Here is a 17,610-nt window from a genome sequence, read left to right as displayed (position 1 = left end):
AGCATAGTTATTCCGTTCACCCTTCACGCGACGTTCCTCGTCACCTTGACTTGCAGCGGCCAGGATGTCCGCTTACACGTGGGGGAAATTAGTGTGGGCACTAGTTATGTGCTTCTTTCTCATCTGTGCATTATCATAATCATCATAATCCGTTTGTCTCTCTGTCCTCATCGTCACCGTGTGTCATTGTCATCATCATCGAGTGTGTGCGCGCTCGGCCCATTCTCTTCCGAGGACTTGAGCTTAATAAACGTCGCGTCAACCAAGACGTCATAATATTTTTATTATGAATGCCATGTTGTTTACCATTGCTACCTTCTTGCATATCGTGTTTGCTTTCTTTTACAGCGAAAGCTGTTATGAGATCATTTCAGCGGCCGTTTTTGGCGCCGTAGTTGTCCGCCGCCGCCGCCGCCGGTGTCCGTAACCACTATCGCTCGAAATAAGAAAGGATGGAACGAGGTTCGAACCTGGGCCCTCTGCGTGGGAGCCCAGCATTCAACCTCTGAGCCATGCCGGTGCTTGAAACTGCTTTGCAAAAAGGTCCTATACAGGCTTCATGTCGGGAAGGAACCACATTAGCAAATGCAATATAGCGTGGTAGAAGAGTAAAATAAGCACCAAGCATATCGCACAACGCGAATTTTGTAACCAGGCGTCACACAATGCGAATTGCGCAACGAGTAGGTTGTTGAATGCTTCCAACCCATTACATAGGGCTCTGCCATAATGCTTCATCGTCATCAGGCACAGCATCAACAAAGCGCATAATGCCTTACATGCGTTTAGCAGGTACCACGGCTCTCCGTAGAATGACGAAAAATGGCACAGTGCCTGCTTCCCTACTTCTCAAAAATTACAATGATTTATAGCGTAGTGGTTTCCTCGCAAGTGCACTTGTATTGGTTGCCAAGGAAGCCCATAAGCGCATGATCCATTTCCTCTGGGTATCAGTAAAGTTCTTTGCCCCCCCCCCCCCTTTCTCTCCCACGTCAACGTATGTTATACAGCATGACGGGAGAGGGAAATAACGACCGGGCGTCACCCAATGCAAATTACATACCTGGTGGGCCGTTTAAAGCTTCCAACCCATTACCAAGGGCTGAGCCATAATTCTTCATCGTCATCAGTCGTCGCGTCAACGAAGTGCACATAATGCCTTACAGACGTGTAGCTGGTGCCTCGCTTCTCCGCAGAATGACGAATAATGGCTTAGTAGGTGCTTCCCAACATCACAAAAATTGTGATTTATGGCGTAGTGGGTACCTTGCTTGTATTTATGACGTAGTGGGTACTTGTATTAGTAGCCCCAAGAGAGCTTACAATCGGCTCTAGAAACGCCGCTCTTCCAGCTTTCGCTGTGACTGTGCTGCGGTTTCAGCGCAGGCCTGGCGTTTTTTTTTACCATGTAAAGAATGAGATGCTTTTCTTACACTTTCGGCACAACTCACTATTTTTCTTTTCTCTAATTATTAACCTCCACGCGTTTTCCTGTCCAGTGTTGCGTAAAAGATTATACTTATTTTATTAATATTTATATTTTGTGCATATATAATCGAGTTTGCGTCATATATTATCATATATCTACCTTTGGGCGTCTCCACTTCAATGCGCATCCGTACCTTGAGGGTATAATAAATAAATAAATAAATAAATAAATAAATAAATAAATAAATAAATAAATAAATAACGTAATCGGTCGGTCAATTCGTTTGTCGGACAGTGTAACCTGCCTACTCCTTCACCAGCAACCCGGTAATCCGTAAAAAATAAGCTAAAACTCTCAGAATTGTATCGGCAATTCACCGTTATCGGCGTGACTTGAAAGCCTCTGATCACTTGCGTCAATGGACTTAATGTGGCACAGGGAAGGCAAGGAAGGACGCCTCATGTCCTCGGAGTTGCTCGACGCTTTCATTCTGGCATTCTTACCTGAGACCGAACCGTACCTGGAATCCATGTTGGGGGACGCTCAATTGTCTCCAAGGTACCGTTATTCTGAAAACGTAGATTCGCATTGTTAAAGCTCATTTGTTTCATTAGCCTCTTTAACGAGGAGATGAAGGTCGAGGTCAACACCGATTTCTTTATCGAAAGAGAAGACAAATAGAAAACCATCCTAACTACACAAAACCAGTGTGAATATAGCGTACTGCAGGCCCGTAGCCAGGGGTGGGTGGGCCTAGGCCCCCCCCCCCCTCCTCTCGAAATTTTGGTCAAGTATGTTTTTTACCAAAACTAAATAATGAAGACAGGTGTTTTTCTCAAATAGATAAGATTTTCAACAAGTGCCCCCCCCCCCCCCCCCCCGAAAACAATTCCTGCCTACGGGCCTGGCTTACTGAACTAACACACACACACACACACACACACACACACACACACACACACACACACACACACACACACACACACACACACACACACACCCGCGCGCGGGCGCGCGCGCGCACACGCACATACACACAATGTCTATATACCAACTCTCTGTATACTTCTTTATCAACTTTCAGTCAACACCCTGGCTGCAATTGGCTTTCAACTTTGAATAGAAGCATGTTCATTGGCTGTCTGTTGACCTCATAGTAACACTCTATCAGTATTGTCCATGTGACTCCATAGTAACATTCTTTCAAAAGAAAGAATGTCCGTAAGGCTTCTGTCAACTATCTAGTAACGTGTCTTTATGCACTTTGTTAGCAGCTGGTTGCAATCATTCTGTTGAAGCCTGCTTATACACACTCTGTAACGGTTGGTTGGTTGGTTTATGGGGTTTAACGTCGCACAGCGACTCGGGACGTCATAATGGAGGGAGGGCACCGCATAACTTCAACCACCTAGGGTTTTGTAGCGTTAGCTACACTTGCCTAGCCGGAGCCGATTTCGCGTGGATCCTCATGAGCCCTGCTGCACATGCGCGAGGATCAGTGATGTCACACAGCTGGCTCACCGGAGCCGGCATCTCACGCGCTCTCCGCCACCGCCGCGCGCGGCTCGCCGCTGCTGGTCTGCGCATTCGAGAGGAGTGACGTCGTAGCCACGGCGGATACACTGGCGCCGGCGCGCGCGCAGCTATTCGCCTTCGCTGTGCAGTCGCCATCTGACACTGCGCTGGAGCCGCTTGATAGCGCCTCTGACTGGCGTTTACAGGTGGGTAACGCCATGGAGAAGGAGAGCGCAAATGCTGCTCAAGGACGCAGAAGAGCCGAGAAGCTTATCTCATCGGATCCCGAAGTAGTTGCCTGGCAATTAGCGGTTCAGCGTACGAAGAATGAACAGAAGAAGGCTAATAATCCTAGACAATCTGTAAAGCTCAGAATAATCAGCTGAACCTTTGCTAACGCTACGTATATCCTGGCATAGCCGAGCTAAGCCACTGCAAATTTTTTTAACGTGCACTGACTACGCGCAGTACACATTAGCATTTCTTATCCATTGAAATGCGACCACCATGGTAAGGATCGAACTATCCTCCTTCGGGTCAGCTGCCGAGCACCATAACCACTAAGCCACCACGGCGGTTACGCACTCTGTTAACATTCTAACACTTCCTACGAACACATGCCTTTATGGCTACCAGTAGAAGGCAACGCAAACCAAGAAGATTAATGAGCGAAGAAAAATCGACGAAAGTTAGCATTAAAAATTTTTACTTAGAGTACACGACACTACTGATTTTCAAATATTTACGCCCATAAATAGTCACGTAATGCACTTACTGAATAAAAGACTACGAAATGAACACATTTCAAACGCACTCATGATTTACACTGAATCTTTTGCACACATAGGTTAACATTAGGGAGTTTTAGCTTGTAACGTATACTTCTTTACGTTACTGTTACCGGATTACGTTTACCGTTTTACCGGAACTCGAGTTTTAGTAAAGTTTTTTAGCTGCCCAAACGTAAACCTTCACGTATGTACGTAAACCTTTACGTTTGCGCAAACCACAAAATGGTGATGATATAACAGCATTTAAACTACATTTAATTTAGATAATATTGAATTACGCTGCGGCAAGATCATAAGAGAGGTTTTTAGCGTGTGCAGTATCCCGGTATAAGCGAAGGGCTGAGCAATACCAGGTTACCGGGCGATGGTGTTGACATCTTGTGACGCTTCTCGCAACCACAATCATGGACGCGTTTGTTTTCGCTTAGTGTTGTTGAGGGGAAGAAAATGATTAAAAAGGCAACTAATTCGTAATAATGCCGCGGCAAGGCAATCACATTCGGAGTAGAATGCCCGATGTTTCTGCAATAACAATTTTGTGCTCGCCTGGTACACCTTGGCCCCGCTAGATGGCGCCACCTATCCAGCCTGTGAGCGTCTTTAGGTCTCTCACGTTTGTAATCCGGCTGAAATAAGGTGATCGTAAGTGGCGCTCGCACTTCGGCTTATTTGGACTCGGCGGCTGGAGTCTCCGCGCAGCGGATATCACGAGTAGCTACGAACGAAGGTGGATTTGCGAGATACGGCCGTAAACGTAAAGCCTATCCGGCGAGTAGTTTACGTCCCGTAAACCTTTACGTTCCGTAAAGGTTCGCGCATGCGCAGATTCCATCCGGTATCCGGTAACACGGTAACGTAAAGAAGTATACGTTACAAGCTAAAACTCCCTATTAGCACAGTTGGGAACAGTGGTTATCACAATAAAATAAAATATGAACCTTTAAAATAAAACAGTGCGCTTTAACAATAGGAACTTTAAATATTACAGTAGAATTATATTTAGCCAAATGAACCTGCTACAGCCGCATTAAAGAATTTAATGTTCAGTTTTACAAATACGCTAGTTATAGAACACCAACTAAAATGAAGCGCTTGGCAAAAGTAGTAGCTTATATGTCACATCTCAGTAGCTCAAACTGTGGCTGATACCGCAGGTGACGAGAAAATAAAAGCGGCAGGCCCGCGCGACACACGCAGCACAGTCACAGCGAAAGCTGGAAGAGTGGCCCTTCTAGAGCCCCTTGTAAACTCTCTTGGGGCAAAACTACAATGCAGTCCACTGCGCCATAAATAATAATTTTACGAAGTAAGTAATGAAGTGAGGAAGTACCTACTATGCCATTGTTCATCATTCTGCAGAAAAGCGAGGTACCCGCTACACATTTGTAAGGCATTATGTGCACTTTTGCGAAGAAATTTCAACGGAGTGGCTGCGTGGTAGAATACTGGACTGCCACGCAGGGGGCCTGGGTTGATCCTGGATATTTTCTTCTCATTGTGCGCGATAGCGGTTACGGACAACTACGCCCCCAAAATGGGCTGTTGTGATCTATTAACAGCTTTCGCTGTAAGTGGTGCAACGAGATCCTATACGCGCTCTACATCTAAACAAGGTACACACACGCACTGCTAAGTTCGAGGTATTATTCTAACGAACATTAATTATCCTGCGAGTCAAGCACGAAAACCTCCCACGTATGCCCGTTCAGTCGGTATGAAAGTATAAATATAACAGCGAATAAAAAATGCAAGCACATCATATTAACGTAATGCGCAAAAAAAGGTGATCAATAGTTAATGGTATAAATTACAAGATATAACAAAAGTCTGATGAGATGTAAGAGCAGTCAACGCGTCGCCTTTTCTGTCGCGAGTAAGCACGGGGGGGGGGGGGGGGGGGGGGGGGGGGGGGGCTTGCTCGCTGCGGTGATCTCTGCCGAAAACAGTGACGGCCTCTTGCCGCTCGTCCCGTGTTCTTGCCGGGAACACTTCCTTGGTAACTTCACGACTTCGCCTGCTGGCTACTCATGTACGCGCGCCCACAACTGAAGAATACCGTCGGCCGCAATGAGGCGGTCAGACTTGATCTCGCGACATCACTGTACCTTCCTCAAAATTCTCAGGTCGTAAGTGTAGATTGATATCTTGAAAATCATTACGGAACGACTCACTGTGGTTTTACAATCACGGAGAAATAAAGAAAAAATGTTATCTCAACAGATTCTCCGCACAGTTAATGACATTCATTGACGTTTCTATTCGCATTGTTCAGCCAGCTATACAATCCTATCGACTAAGCACGAAGTCCTCGTAACTGCCTACGTGAGGCAAAACCTGAACATACGCATTCCCTGATTATATTTAGTACTTTTGTGTGTCTGCATACCTTCGAATGTGCACTTGGCAGACGCTTGTCCTCGCTGTTACCAACCATCGGGAATGAAAACACATGAACCTTTGCCCCAAGGTCGCAATTTCTACTACAAACGGGATCGCAACAGAGACCCATGTCGCTGGAAGGGCACAGCCACCTGTGGCTCACACGGGGAAAAGTTCCACTTAGCGCTTCACTTCACCACGCACGTTAAAAACGTTGTCACAAACCTACTGTTACGTAGTACCTCTTTCAATCAAATAAAACCACGAGCGTAAGTGAAAATTTTTGAAAAGCTCACAGGAAGTGGAGAAACAGGCGAGCCACGTGCAACTCGGACCACTCGGTGACGGCGAGGCGAAAAGGGAAAAGACGACGGGGAGTGTCAGGACAGGTTGTGTTGGGCAGGGGGGAAACAACTAGTGTGACGTCACGAGTCGGTGGAGAGAGAGGGTTGATGGGTGGTGCCTTGTCAAGCGAGTTTCGGGACAATAGGACGCGCTTGCTCCCAACAGCACACCCACAGCACGTCTTGGAGATGTCATTCAGAGCCCCTCGTTAAAAAAAAAAAAGAACTTGCTTGCGGTCTAGCTCGCGCTGTCGTCCGAGATGTCGCTGGCCTTCCCTCCGGTAGTGTTCCAGGAGGTTTCAATGCGTGTAGCGGCACTCCCTTAATTAGAGTGTTCATAATAAAATACGGATCCTTAGTACTCTTAAAATGTAGCATTAAGGGTGTGTAAAGTGCACAAATATTGCTGTCAGCATTTAGCTTTCGTGAACTTCTTCGAATTCTTACGGTCGTTCAGCGGCTTTATAGAGGCCGCATTTTTAGGCATTAAAAAAGCGCGTTTTAGGCTCCAAAAATAGGCAGGCAAAGCAGGTTTTAGGCCTCCAACGTCGTAAATGTAGGCGCAATAAATTTTAACATAAATGCAAATAAAATGGAAACAAAGACGTACGCGACCTGTATATACGACAGGAAAGCAAGAAATGTTATTGTTTGTGATGGCACAGAAGCGCCAGCAGTTGAACGTAGCCGTGCAATTGTCCTTTTTTCCCGAACGGTTCGCAGAATACGGTCGCTCCTGTTATTCTGTAGCATGGTGAGTCAACTCAGTCAAGTGTCCACTGTCGAATCAAGACGCTACTGGGGCTCTTTCTTTTCGGAATGGCTGAGAATGACAGCACAGGAGCAGATAGCCAGACCGCTATAAAAGATCAGAAGGCAGGGATGCCTCGTACTGGCCGGGTCTAATCGCGCAGGGTCTATTTTTCCCCTGTCAGTGAACACCTTAAGAAGTAATTTACAAGCAAAACAAAAGCCGCGAGCACATCACATTTTTCTTTCTTTAACTCCTCCCTCTCCTTTCCCCTGGCGGCTATCCATGGTTTCGCATTTGCCAACCGCTCGCGCCATGTCAGCGCGGCGGCATATGGTGGCTGGCGCGTTCCAGTTCACTGCTGCTGACGGTTGCTTTCCGAAAGTTGGCTGCACTAGAGGACTACGTTGAAACCCATAGACTTCCGAACAGTCAATGTTGCCCGGTAAAAACAATAACGGTCTCAAACTGCACTCGAAAGCGAAATTTGAGGTTAAATAGCGTTCATACTCATATAGGCGCCAATTTCGCAAACAGGCATTCATAGGCACTTATAGGCATTTAGGCACACGCCAAAAATAGGCATTTATAGGCACTATAAACACAATATAAAAGCCCTTCTTAACTTCTAATTCATGCCTATATAATATCAAAGTGGGGAGATAGGAGCGCAAGGAATAATATAGGCATTTGCCTAAAATGCAGTCTGCAGTGATATACTTCGGTGCGATAAAGAGCGAGTGCATATTTCGTGTCCCGTTTGCGACACCTTTCTGATGCACTACTTGTGTGAGTTTTTCATCGCGGAGTAACGTACAAACAGGGCTCTTCTTTTTTCCTAACCCCTTCCAACCTGCGGACTTCTTGCGTAAAAAAATTAAAGAGTCCTCAAGCCAGTGAATCACTATGTACATTTCATAGGTGTCAATTAGCGGGCGCGTATTCGTGTAAATCGGGTTAACCGAAGGATCAAAATAAGGTGTGTCATCAACTTGACGTCTACTCGTTGTCTTACATGAGATCATGAAAACCTTATTTAAATGTCACTGGTATAGCGCATACGACGCAAGACGAAATATTGACGCAGAGAACACGCACACACACAGCGCTAAGCTTCAGCAGCGCGTTTATGGTCTAGACCAGCTATATAAGTATATGCGTGTAACCTTCACTAAGTGCGTCACTGGAGACGTAATTAGAGCTTGAAAAACAGCCGACATATATACGTATGATAAGTAAAGACCGCTACATTAACACCTCGAAAGGGAGAAGAGTGCGCAGATTTTTATATTCTACAGTATACGATTAAATAAAAATGCCGCGAGACACCGTATAAATAGTTAGGCAAGATACCACAAGCGCTCGCTTGTTTACTACAGCGACCACGGTTAAAAACAGCACTTTCCGTGCCAGTGCTATGTCGCGTCCGCCTGGGCACGTCAGATGGTCATTGTACAGTCGCAGTCTTTTTGAGAGTGAACACAGGAGCGCGTGGCTTTCTGTACTACCAGCGCCGTTAGGCGACGGAACGCAGTACATGCGCGCATGCGCGAGGAGGGTTGCTTTCCCTCTCGCGCATCACGTCACCGGAGTTCTCGTGTGTCGTCTGCTAGCTGTTCTTCGGCCTCGGTGGTGATCGTATTGTGACGGCAACTAAAATTTGCATGCTCTCAGTTGAAGCGGTGTGTTTCTTCTGCTTGGCGTGTCACCTATAGTTTTGGCATTCTTCCCTCTCCCGTGTTCTTGTAGTCGTACAACGAACAGGCAGATAAACGCAAACGTTCGAGCTGTTGCTTGGTGCACGTTTCACAAAGCAAATTTTACGTTTAAGGAAGTAGTATCAGTAAACTTGATGTTGTATTAGTATTTTGTCATGTCCCCCTTTGCAAAAAATAAAAAAATAAACACTGCTGCCATTCTAAGGGCAGTGACGAGTACAGCGCTGGCACAAAAATATATGATGCACCCGAAGTCTTCGCGAACGGCTCCTGGGCACGTCCGCAGTCGCCGCCTAAAGACTGTGTTGCACCATGGCTGATTTTATGTATAATGCCATATATTTTCACAAATGTTCACGCCGGCCAGAGAAGCACAGCGATCATACGATTTTCTATGTGCCCTTTCACAACTTTTGCAGTGTGTACCGGCGCCAGGTCATGTTAGAACACAAAATGTGCGTCCGAAAGAGCGCCCAGCTACAGGTCACTGATCTTGAGAACGCAGTTACATCAAAGTTTATTCGTGCATCGTGTGAAACGTAAATGAAAGCCCAACATTGTTACCGCTTTGAAGTACACGGCTTTCTTACTGCAGTGCGCGCGCAGCAGACGACACGCGCTTGTCTGTCTGACGCAATGCGCGCGAAGGTGGAATTCTCGCACGCCGGATGTGCAGTGCGCCCGGCGTGCGAGAATTCCACCGCCACTGGAAGCTCGGAAAGCCACGCGATCCCGTGTTCTCTCTCAAAAAGATTGCTACTGTACACTCCTCCACGTCAAAATAAACGACAGGCAAACAACAATAACTGCCGCTTACCCACGTTGTTCAATGTCTAAGAGAAACACGCCGGCTGTGTAATATATGCTCACCTTAGCTGTGCAGCTGCGTTGAACCGCTGGACTCAGCGTTGAGCCTTCTACAGCTGTAGCACGGGCACCAGATGTTCCGATCGCTTACTGTACGTAAAAAAAGAGCCACAGGTGCAGAGGCGTCGAAAAAAACAAATGAGGTGACGTAATCGTGTCGTTGATCCTGAAGCGCTGAAGTATAGGCGAATACGCACCAGCAGTAGCTCAGTTTGCTATTTCACTGACTGCAACGGGACACACACTGCACCGCGATTCAGCAATCAACACTGACGTTCGCTATCTTGCCGCCGCCGCCGCCGCCGGCGCAGCCCTCACTCTCCTAGTTCTTGTTAGGAAATAGCAGAGCACGTGAGTGTGTGTCAGACAGCCTCGTCGGTGATGTGTGGCACGTCGCCGCGGCGGGATGTGGAAGGGATAGGAGAGAGGGAGGCAGCTCTTTCTAAAACTTTCACCTTCAACTTTTCCTTGTGTGTGTGCGAGCGCGCGCGCGCGCGTGTGTCTGTTTGTCTGTGCGAATTGCGCACTTATTGGTAATGCATACGGATTGTGCATGTATAGACCAATTTCCTAATGGTGGCATTTGTACGCAGGAAGACAGGCCGGAGCAGCCTTCGTGTGCTAATCAGAGCTTTTACAAGTTCGCTGTTACAACTTTATTACAAATCCTGCGTACCAGTAAGCAAGATAACAACGGGAGAAGGGCTTGAGGTGGATGGTAGTGATGGTGTCCTGTCTGTGTATGCATACAGTTTGAACAACAACGCGGTACATGGCGACACGAGAAACAAACAATGCGACAAAGGAAAGAAGGAAGGTAGTACAATAGAAACACTGTCTACAGAAACAAACAATGTTAAAAGTATGATGATACAGCAGTCAATACGTCAAAAACAAGAATGGAAGAAAGAGAACAACAAGAAACAACGAATTTTCATTCTCAATAACGTTAAATACGATTCCACAGAACGCAGAATTTTATACAATACTCAATTTGTTCGGACAAACGTCCCATTCACAAGTGGTGTCCGGGAAGAAAGACGGTGAACTTGACAAGATGGCTGAATTCCACAATAATTTCCCTATTTTTTCGCATCGTTGCAGACCTGCGAACAAGAGCGATTTCATTTCAACTGGTATAAATATCTCAGCCCAAGAAGCAAGTGTGCAAAGGGCGAGTAACGCAAATAGAATGTCCGCCTTATCAAATTATCTCGCTCTTTCCATTCGAGAGCCGTGTCGGCAGAGAAAGAAGGAACGGGAAAGAAGGGGTTGGGGTGCAGACACTATAGAGAGAACGGCACCACTTTCTATACTGCGCCGTGCTCCCGACAGGGCTGCAGAAATAAGCGTCTCTTCCTCCACATAACCACAAACAACAACAACTTTCTATTGATGTTTGTGCATTTCGGCCACCGTGCCACTTTTGGACGACGACGCTATCTGCCACTGGCCTTTGTTCGCAACTGTCAGCCACTAACCGATAAGGGATTGACTGGTAAACTGGCCTTGCATTATTCTCTCTCCTGGGGAAAGCGGGGGGGGGGGGGGGGATTTGTACATCCGCATCCTTTAATTGTGGCTATCAGCGTACTATTGTTTTCTGTGCATTTGTTTTAGCTAATCGGGCTCACTCATCATGGGAAACTATACAGGAAACCAGAGGTTCGTCGGCTTGTTGTAATGCTTACGTTAGGCACACTATACTGAATACGATTACGTTCATGAACGGTTATAGTCGGAGCGCAGCATTATCGCCACATATTTTCTCACTGCTTTTTTTTTTGTATTACTAGTGTCCATGTTCACACTCTCGGTAGCGGGGAATTAAATTTCAGGAATCGAGTCAGCTCTCATGTCGTGCGTTTATTTCATGGTATCATGGCATAGCGCGAATACTTGTTCGTTACACTATTAATGCACAGCAACTGTCACCGGAAAAATGTGCCGCAGTTGCTTTTACGAGGCGTGATGTTTCGCGCTATACGTTAAAGAGAGAGAGAGATAAACATTTTAATGAAGCTGGAGATGTTTGCCTGGCTGTTCGCCTGACATGCTACTCCAGGTGCTGGGTGACGATTATGATATATACAGTGATAACCACATAACACATACAGTCACACAAGTTTACAAAGTCCCAAGTGTGCCAAGTCATAAGTTTCTGGGAGTGACAATCGACAGGCTAATGACATGGACGCCCCAAGTTCGAATATTAAAGGAAAAAGTTGCATCATACGCGAGCATCTTCCGCATGTTATCAAGCAACGCCGGGGGCTGCTCCGTAAGTGCCCTGCTGCGAATGTATACGGCTCTCTGTGAAGGTCTTCTAAGATACAGCCTTCCTGCTTTACATGGCATTTCACAAACCAACATACAAGCGCTGACTGGAGCTCAAGCGAAAGCCCTGAGAGTGTGCCTTGGCCTACCGAAAAACACATCAAGTATTGGAACCCTTGCCGAAAGCAGACGCCTATCAGCTGCAGTGCTTCTGCAGCAGGAGTTTCTTCGAGTTCACTTGCGTTATGCCACCAGGGTGCGGGGTCATCCGCTTGCTTCAGACAGCGGTCTTGTAGTGCGGAGCTTGCTCCCGCTGTAATATCAAAGCGCATCAATGCCTACGGAGCCATCGTGGAAAATTCCTTCGTGGTCAATAACCACTTTTGTGCCTGGGTTCAAGAACAAGAGGCGTACACCCGGACCAGCACTAACATTTCACCCTACAGCACGTGGAAAACAATTACAGGGCTCACCGTCATATTTACACTGATGGCTCTGTTACACCTACATCGTCTGCAATTGGTGTCTGGATTCCATCTGCCAATGTCACCATCTCTGCCACTCTTAGTCACCGTACTTCATCTACAGCGACTGAACTGGCTGCACTACGGGCTGCTTTTAATTACATTGTAGATCAGACAGCTGAGTCTTGGGTCATCTTCACCGACTCAAGAGCGGCGCTGCAGTCTCTGAAGTCTCCACGCCCGCAGGACCAACTCGTCATGGACATCAAATATCTATGCAACAAAGCCTGCGACCTCCATCACCGCATTGCTCTGCAGTGGATACCTGCCCACTGTGGAATACAAGGCAACGTCCAGGCTGATGACGCTGCCAAAGCTGGACATGACGCCTCGAGAGAAATCATCGAGATACCTTTCTCGAGAAAAGATGCCGGAACACTCGTATCGGCACACGCTTGGCGGCTCCAGCGATCTCTCTGGACAGATGCTAATCATCAGTATGGACCACTTTACAAGATCGACCCTTGTGTAACTTCGATATGCCGCGAGACCTAAACAGACAAGATGAAACATGCTTGCACCGCATCAGGCTAAACGTCGCATACACCAACTACTTCAGGAGCAAGATTAAGATGTCGTACTCACCAATGTGCGTCCAATCTAACGTCCAAGAAGATCTACATCATGTTCTTTGTGAATGCAAGCGATACGCATCAGAGAGACAGTCTCTGAAGGCGGCCTTGCATCTTCAACAGGGATCGTGCTTAGAGTTGCGACATGTTCTGGGCCCATGGCAAAGCAGCACCTGTGCGCTACGTGCCACGAAAGCGCTGTTGACTTTCTTGCGGGCCACGAGCCTGAACGAAACTTTGTAAACTTGTGTGACTCTATGTGTTATGTGGTTATCACTGTATATATCATAATCGTCACCCAGCACCTGGAGTAGCATGTCAGGCGAACAGCCAGGCAAACATCTCCAGCTTCATTAAAATGTTTATCTCTCTCTCTCTCAATTAGTAGTCTTGATTCTTTTAAGTCGCACTGAGGGCCTAGTAGTGTTGGCTCATCCACGTCGCATGCGGAACGTGTTCCACTACCTGTGCCGCCCGGAATTCACAGCTGTTTTCAATGTACTAAAAAAAAGGGGGGGGGGGGGATACACACTGCGATTACCTAGTGGGTGTGGTGCTCGACTGCTGACCCGAAGGTCGTGGGGTGGAATCCCGGCCGCGGGGGCCGCATTTCGATGGAGACGAAATGAGGCCCGTGTACTCAGATTTAGGTGCACGTTAAGGGGTATTCAGACGGGGGAGAAATGCTCGGAGGAGACGGGGGGGATTGCGGATCACGTGACCGCGACGACACGGATTAGCGAGTGGACGTGACCCCCCCGCGCCTCCTCGGGGGAGACGGGGACCTTTTCCCCGGAAGGACAAACCATCCCCCGGCGGTGGGGGATATGGCGGAATTTCGGGCTCTTGTTTGGCCACATTGTTGCACTTGCTCTTGCTCCTGCAGAGAGCGGCAGCGGGTGTCCAGTCTGCAGCCGCATGGTCGTCTGCAGCTCGTCGTCAGCAGCTCGTCAAACGGGTGGTGCAAGCCACCAGAGTAGTCTAGTAACACTGGTCTCCCCCTCCGTTCGCCTCGTACGTGTGAGTGGGGGGCATTTGTACTTCTCCTCGCGAGCTGACGTCACTAGGCTCCGCCTTTATCTCCTGAGCATTTCTCTTCCTCCCCCCCCCCCCCGTCTGAATACCCCTTTAAGGCCCGAACACACGTACGCATTGCAGCGCGTCAACGCGTGACTTTTTGACGCGGCGCCGCGCCCTCTCCCTATGGAGAGGGAGGGCGCGCAGCTTCGCGCACCCTCCCTCTCCATAGGGAGAGGGCGCGGCGCCGCGTCAAAAAGTCACGCGTTGACGCGCTGCAACGCGTACGTGTGTTCGGGTCTTTAAAGAACACCAGATCGTCAAAATTTCCGGAGCCCTCACTGCGGCGTCCCTCACAATCATATCGTGGTTTTGGCTCGAAAACCCTAACAATTTCATTATTATAAAAGGGGTCACTTAGAGATAGACTGTGCTCCGTGGTACCTGTTTATGCACACGCCAACGAGAAGGTACCGCACTGGCCGAGGCACTAAGGTTTGTGGCTTCAAGTGACTGTTCGCAACTACACGTAGGCGATGGAGCAGTTGGTGCGGCGAACTATGCGGCAGTCCGGTGTGTGTGTCTGCATCTGTGGAGTGTGTTTTCATTTTCGTGTTTTTTTACCGATTCTTTGGCTGGGGCGCATTAGATTTGCCCGCCCGAATCAAAGGACTCGACGTCACATCATCACCTTCATCATTTAGGCGTAGTTTATAGATGGACGCTTTTTGTCTATCAACAGACGGATGATTAGCTTTGTTCAGAACATTACGCGCATGAGGGGAGCGTGGATAGCTCAGAAAACATTTGCTAGCTCAGCTGAGAATTTTTTTTCTTTTCGAGAAATACGGTAATGTTTTAGAAATATGCTGTCACAACTTACATAGAATATCAGCAAAAAAAAGACGCCTGCTAGTAATTTGATATTAAGGACTTACCTTCGGATCTGCGAGTGCGTACATTGCTTTTCTTTTAATTATCGGTCCTCTGGCAGCGCAGGGAAAGTCGAAACGGAACTCGTTCAGCATCTCGTCTGGTCCGCCCATTTCTTTAAGAATCGAAATCAAGCAGCAAGAGGAGTATCTCAATGTCCCTGACTTCGAGACAGTCGATGAGCGATGAATGAATATGAAGAATGGAATGAATGACACCGTTATCTGTTGTGGAAACTGAAAGAAAAGAAATGTTGCGATTGCTTGTTATGTTCGAAAGCCCATTTAAAACATTGACCAGCTGACATTTGATACGAATCATCATTATTTATTGATAGGTCTTTATGAATAATATCTGAGATGCTGAAAATTTTATCGCCGACTTTCTCCGACCATTGTAGAGTAGCCTATAGGAAGGGGTGGGAAAGGGAAGGGAGGGAGAAGAGGAGGGAAACGAGACTAGCGTTTCCTCAGTCTTCGCACCACTAGATAGTGCCTAGCTGCTTCAATTTTTCGTGCCAAGAGTTTCTCTCTTTCTTTCCCTCTCTCTTACTCATCACAGTTATTACATTCTACGCTGGAGAAATCCGCATGTGTTCTGTGAGTGAAGCAGAAGATTAAGAAGAGAACGAAGATACGTGTGTGCTGGTTCATGATGATGATGGTTTCTTGTTGGCGGATTACAACCAACGGCGCGCATAAACGGCTTCTCTGTTAAAAAAGACCAGGCCACCGCCATGGTTTCATTTTGACGGCCGGAAGCCATATGCAGTCGAGCCCTGATTGGTGCCCGCTCCCCGAGTGCGTTCGCCGCTTCCGGCTGGCCGCCAGCTGACAATAGATTCCTTTAGCAATGCCTGTAGTACCGTACCGTTTACACTTAGCGTTCTGTGTTAGCGCATCATGACCAGAAAAGATGTTTGCTGCGATTGTCGCTCGATGGCTACAGTGACGCGATCATGATGAAAGTGGCTAATATAGGTCTAGAATACTATAGTCGGATACAACTTTAGAAGGCAGCGGCATTTCCTCCTCAAAGGCGGATCAACACAAGCCTGCACCAATGGGCGCGCACTCGGGAATGACGTCATGAGCGGGACGGCCGGTGCCTCCGCCTTCGTAGAACATCGGCGCGTGCATGAGCGGGACTACTTATTTAGTCGCGGAGGCGATCGGCTGCCGCACTTCGGTCGTCTGGGCGGGGCCTCTCCTGCCTTCTAAAGTTGTATCCGACTATAAATGGCTACTTACCTACCACGACTGAATCGTGTCGCTGAGTCTCAAGCCAACGCATCTTGCATTACGCCGCTGCCAAAAAATTTACGCCACGCCGTTGAGAAAGTGTTTCGCCGCTTTTCATATTTTTAATATGTAAACTAACTGACCGCTACGCCATGTGGTCTTCCGTCCAGTTGTCGTAGGAGTGTCAAAAATCACGTTTCATTTAATGTTTTATTTATTTGCTCAGTACAGGGACAGTTGGACCATCACAAAAACGAGTGAGTTAGCGGCGGAAGAAAGGCAAGCAGTAATAATCAACTGCAGATGGTGTCCTAATATGTATCTAATATTACATCGCCCACTCAGCAAAACATAGGCACAATCCATAACCATGGTCCCGTGGAGTGCCCTGTCATCGAGCATGAGTGGCTCAAAGGTAGCTTTTGTTGATTCTTCTTTGTTATGAAGCAAATTCTGGCAAGAAAGCAGCTTCCATTCTCATTGACTTCGACACAAAAGAATCAGGATGATACTCAAAGCCGTTCAGATAGAGAAAATGTTGGAAATAAGCTACGCCTAACTTAAAAATACTGTCATAATAGTCAGTCCTATGCATTCGCTGTTGTACACGTTACGGGTCCCACTACATCGTAGTTAAGAGCACTAAATTATTTTTTGATCTGGTGTCCCGACATAAGGATCTGCCAGCAAAATTACCATGTGTGACTTTACTAGCAAATATATTATATATATATATAAACGTACTTGGGAAGAGAAGAGACACAACTAAGCGGTTATGTTAATTTTATTTGCCAACGGTTTCGACCGGTGGATCGGTCTTCGTCAGGGCTTATGAGCAAATACGGCGCTACGCGAACATTCCAAATCGTCGTGGTCACTATTAGTTGAAGGAAGGAAAGGAAGAAAATAATAAATAAGTCAAGTTAACAGTGGTGACGTATAATGTGTCAAACGGTTCCTCTCGGCTCATTCGCTCTAGCGAATGCTTGCTAGAGTGCTGGCCGAAGGGTAGGTCGGCCCCCAAACTTGGTCTTTTGTTCATTTTATAGGTGTCCCATTCGCGGCCGCTAATTGATATATTTTGTCTTGTATACAAGCTAATTGGCGTACTGTATAACCATGTCACTTACTATTGGTTCTTACGTAAAGCATGCAATGCAGTCGATGTGATTGTATCAAAAGCCCGTAAATTAATGGCTGATTGGAGAGTGTCGCCTAGGGTGTCCCTCTCTGTGTGCGTGGTCTCGCCGTC

The 17,610-nt window shown here is 47.3% G+C and overlaps 1 protein-coding gene across 1 annotated transcript in view; it reads right to left on the bottom strand.

The window, feature by feature from the left end:
* LOC119390054 (uncharacterized) overlaps nt 1-10,136 on the bottom strand; it is a 53,328-nt gene extending 43,192 nt beyond the window's left edge. The window contains exons 1-2 of the mRNA XM_037657582.1: nt 9,798-10,136; nt 1,933-1,998 (exon numbers count right to left, since the gene is read on the bottom strand). Coding sequence (XP_037513510.1) covers nt 1,933-1,960 — 28 coding nt within the window. The 5' untranslated portion in view covers nt 1,961-1,998; nt 9,798-10,136. The remainder of the gene's footprint in view (nt 1-1,932; nt 1,999-9,797) is intronic.
* Between the last annotated feature and the right edge of the window lie 7,474 nt (nt 10,137-17,610).

Source organism: Rhipicephalus sanguineus, chromosome 4 (assembly GCF_013339695.2).
Source record: "Rhipicephalus sanguineus isolate Rsan-2018 chromosome 4, BIME_Rsan_1.4, whole genome shotgun sequence".
NCBI classification, from domain to species: Eukaryota; Metazoa; Arthropoda; class Arachnida; order Ixodida; family Ixodidae; genus Rhipicephalus; species Rhipicephalus sanguineus.
This window is presented reverse-complemented; position numbering and strand designations above follow the sequence as displayed.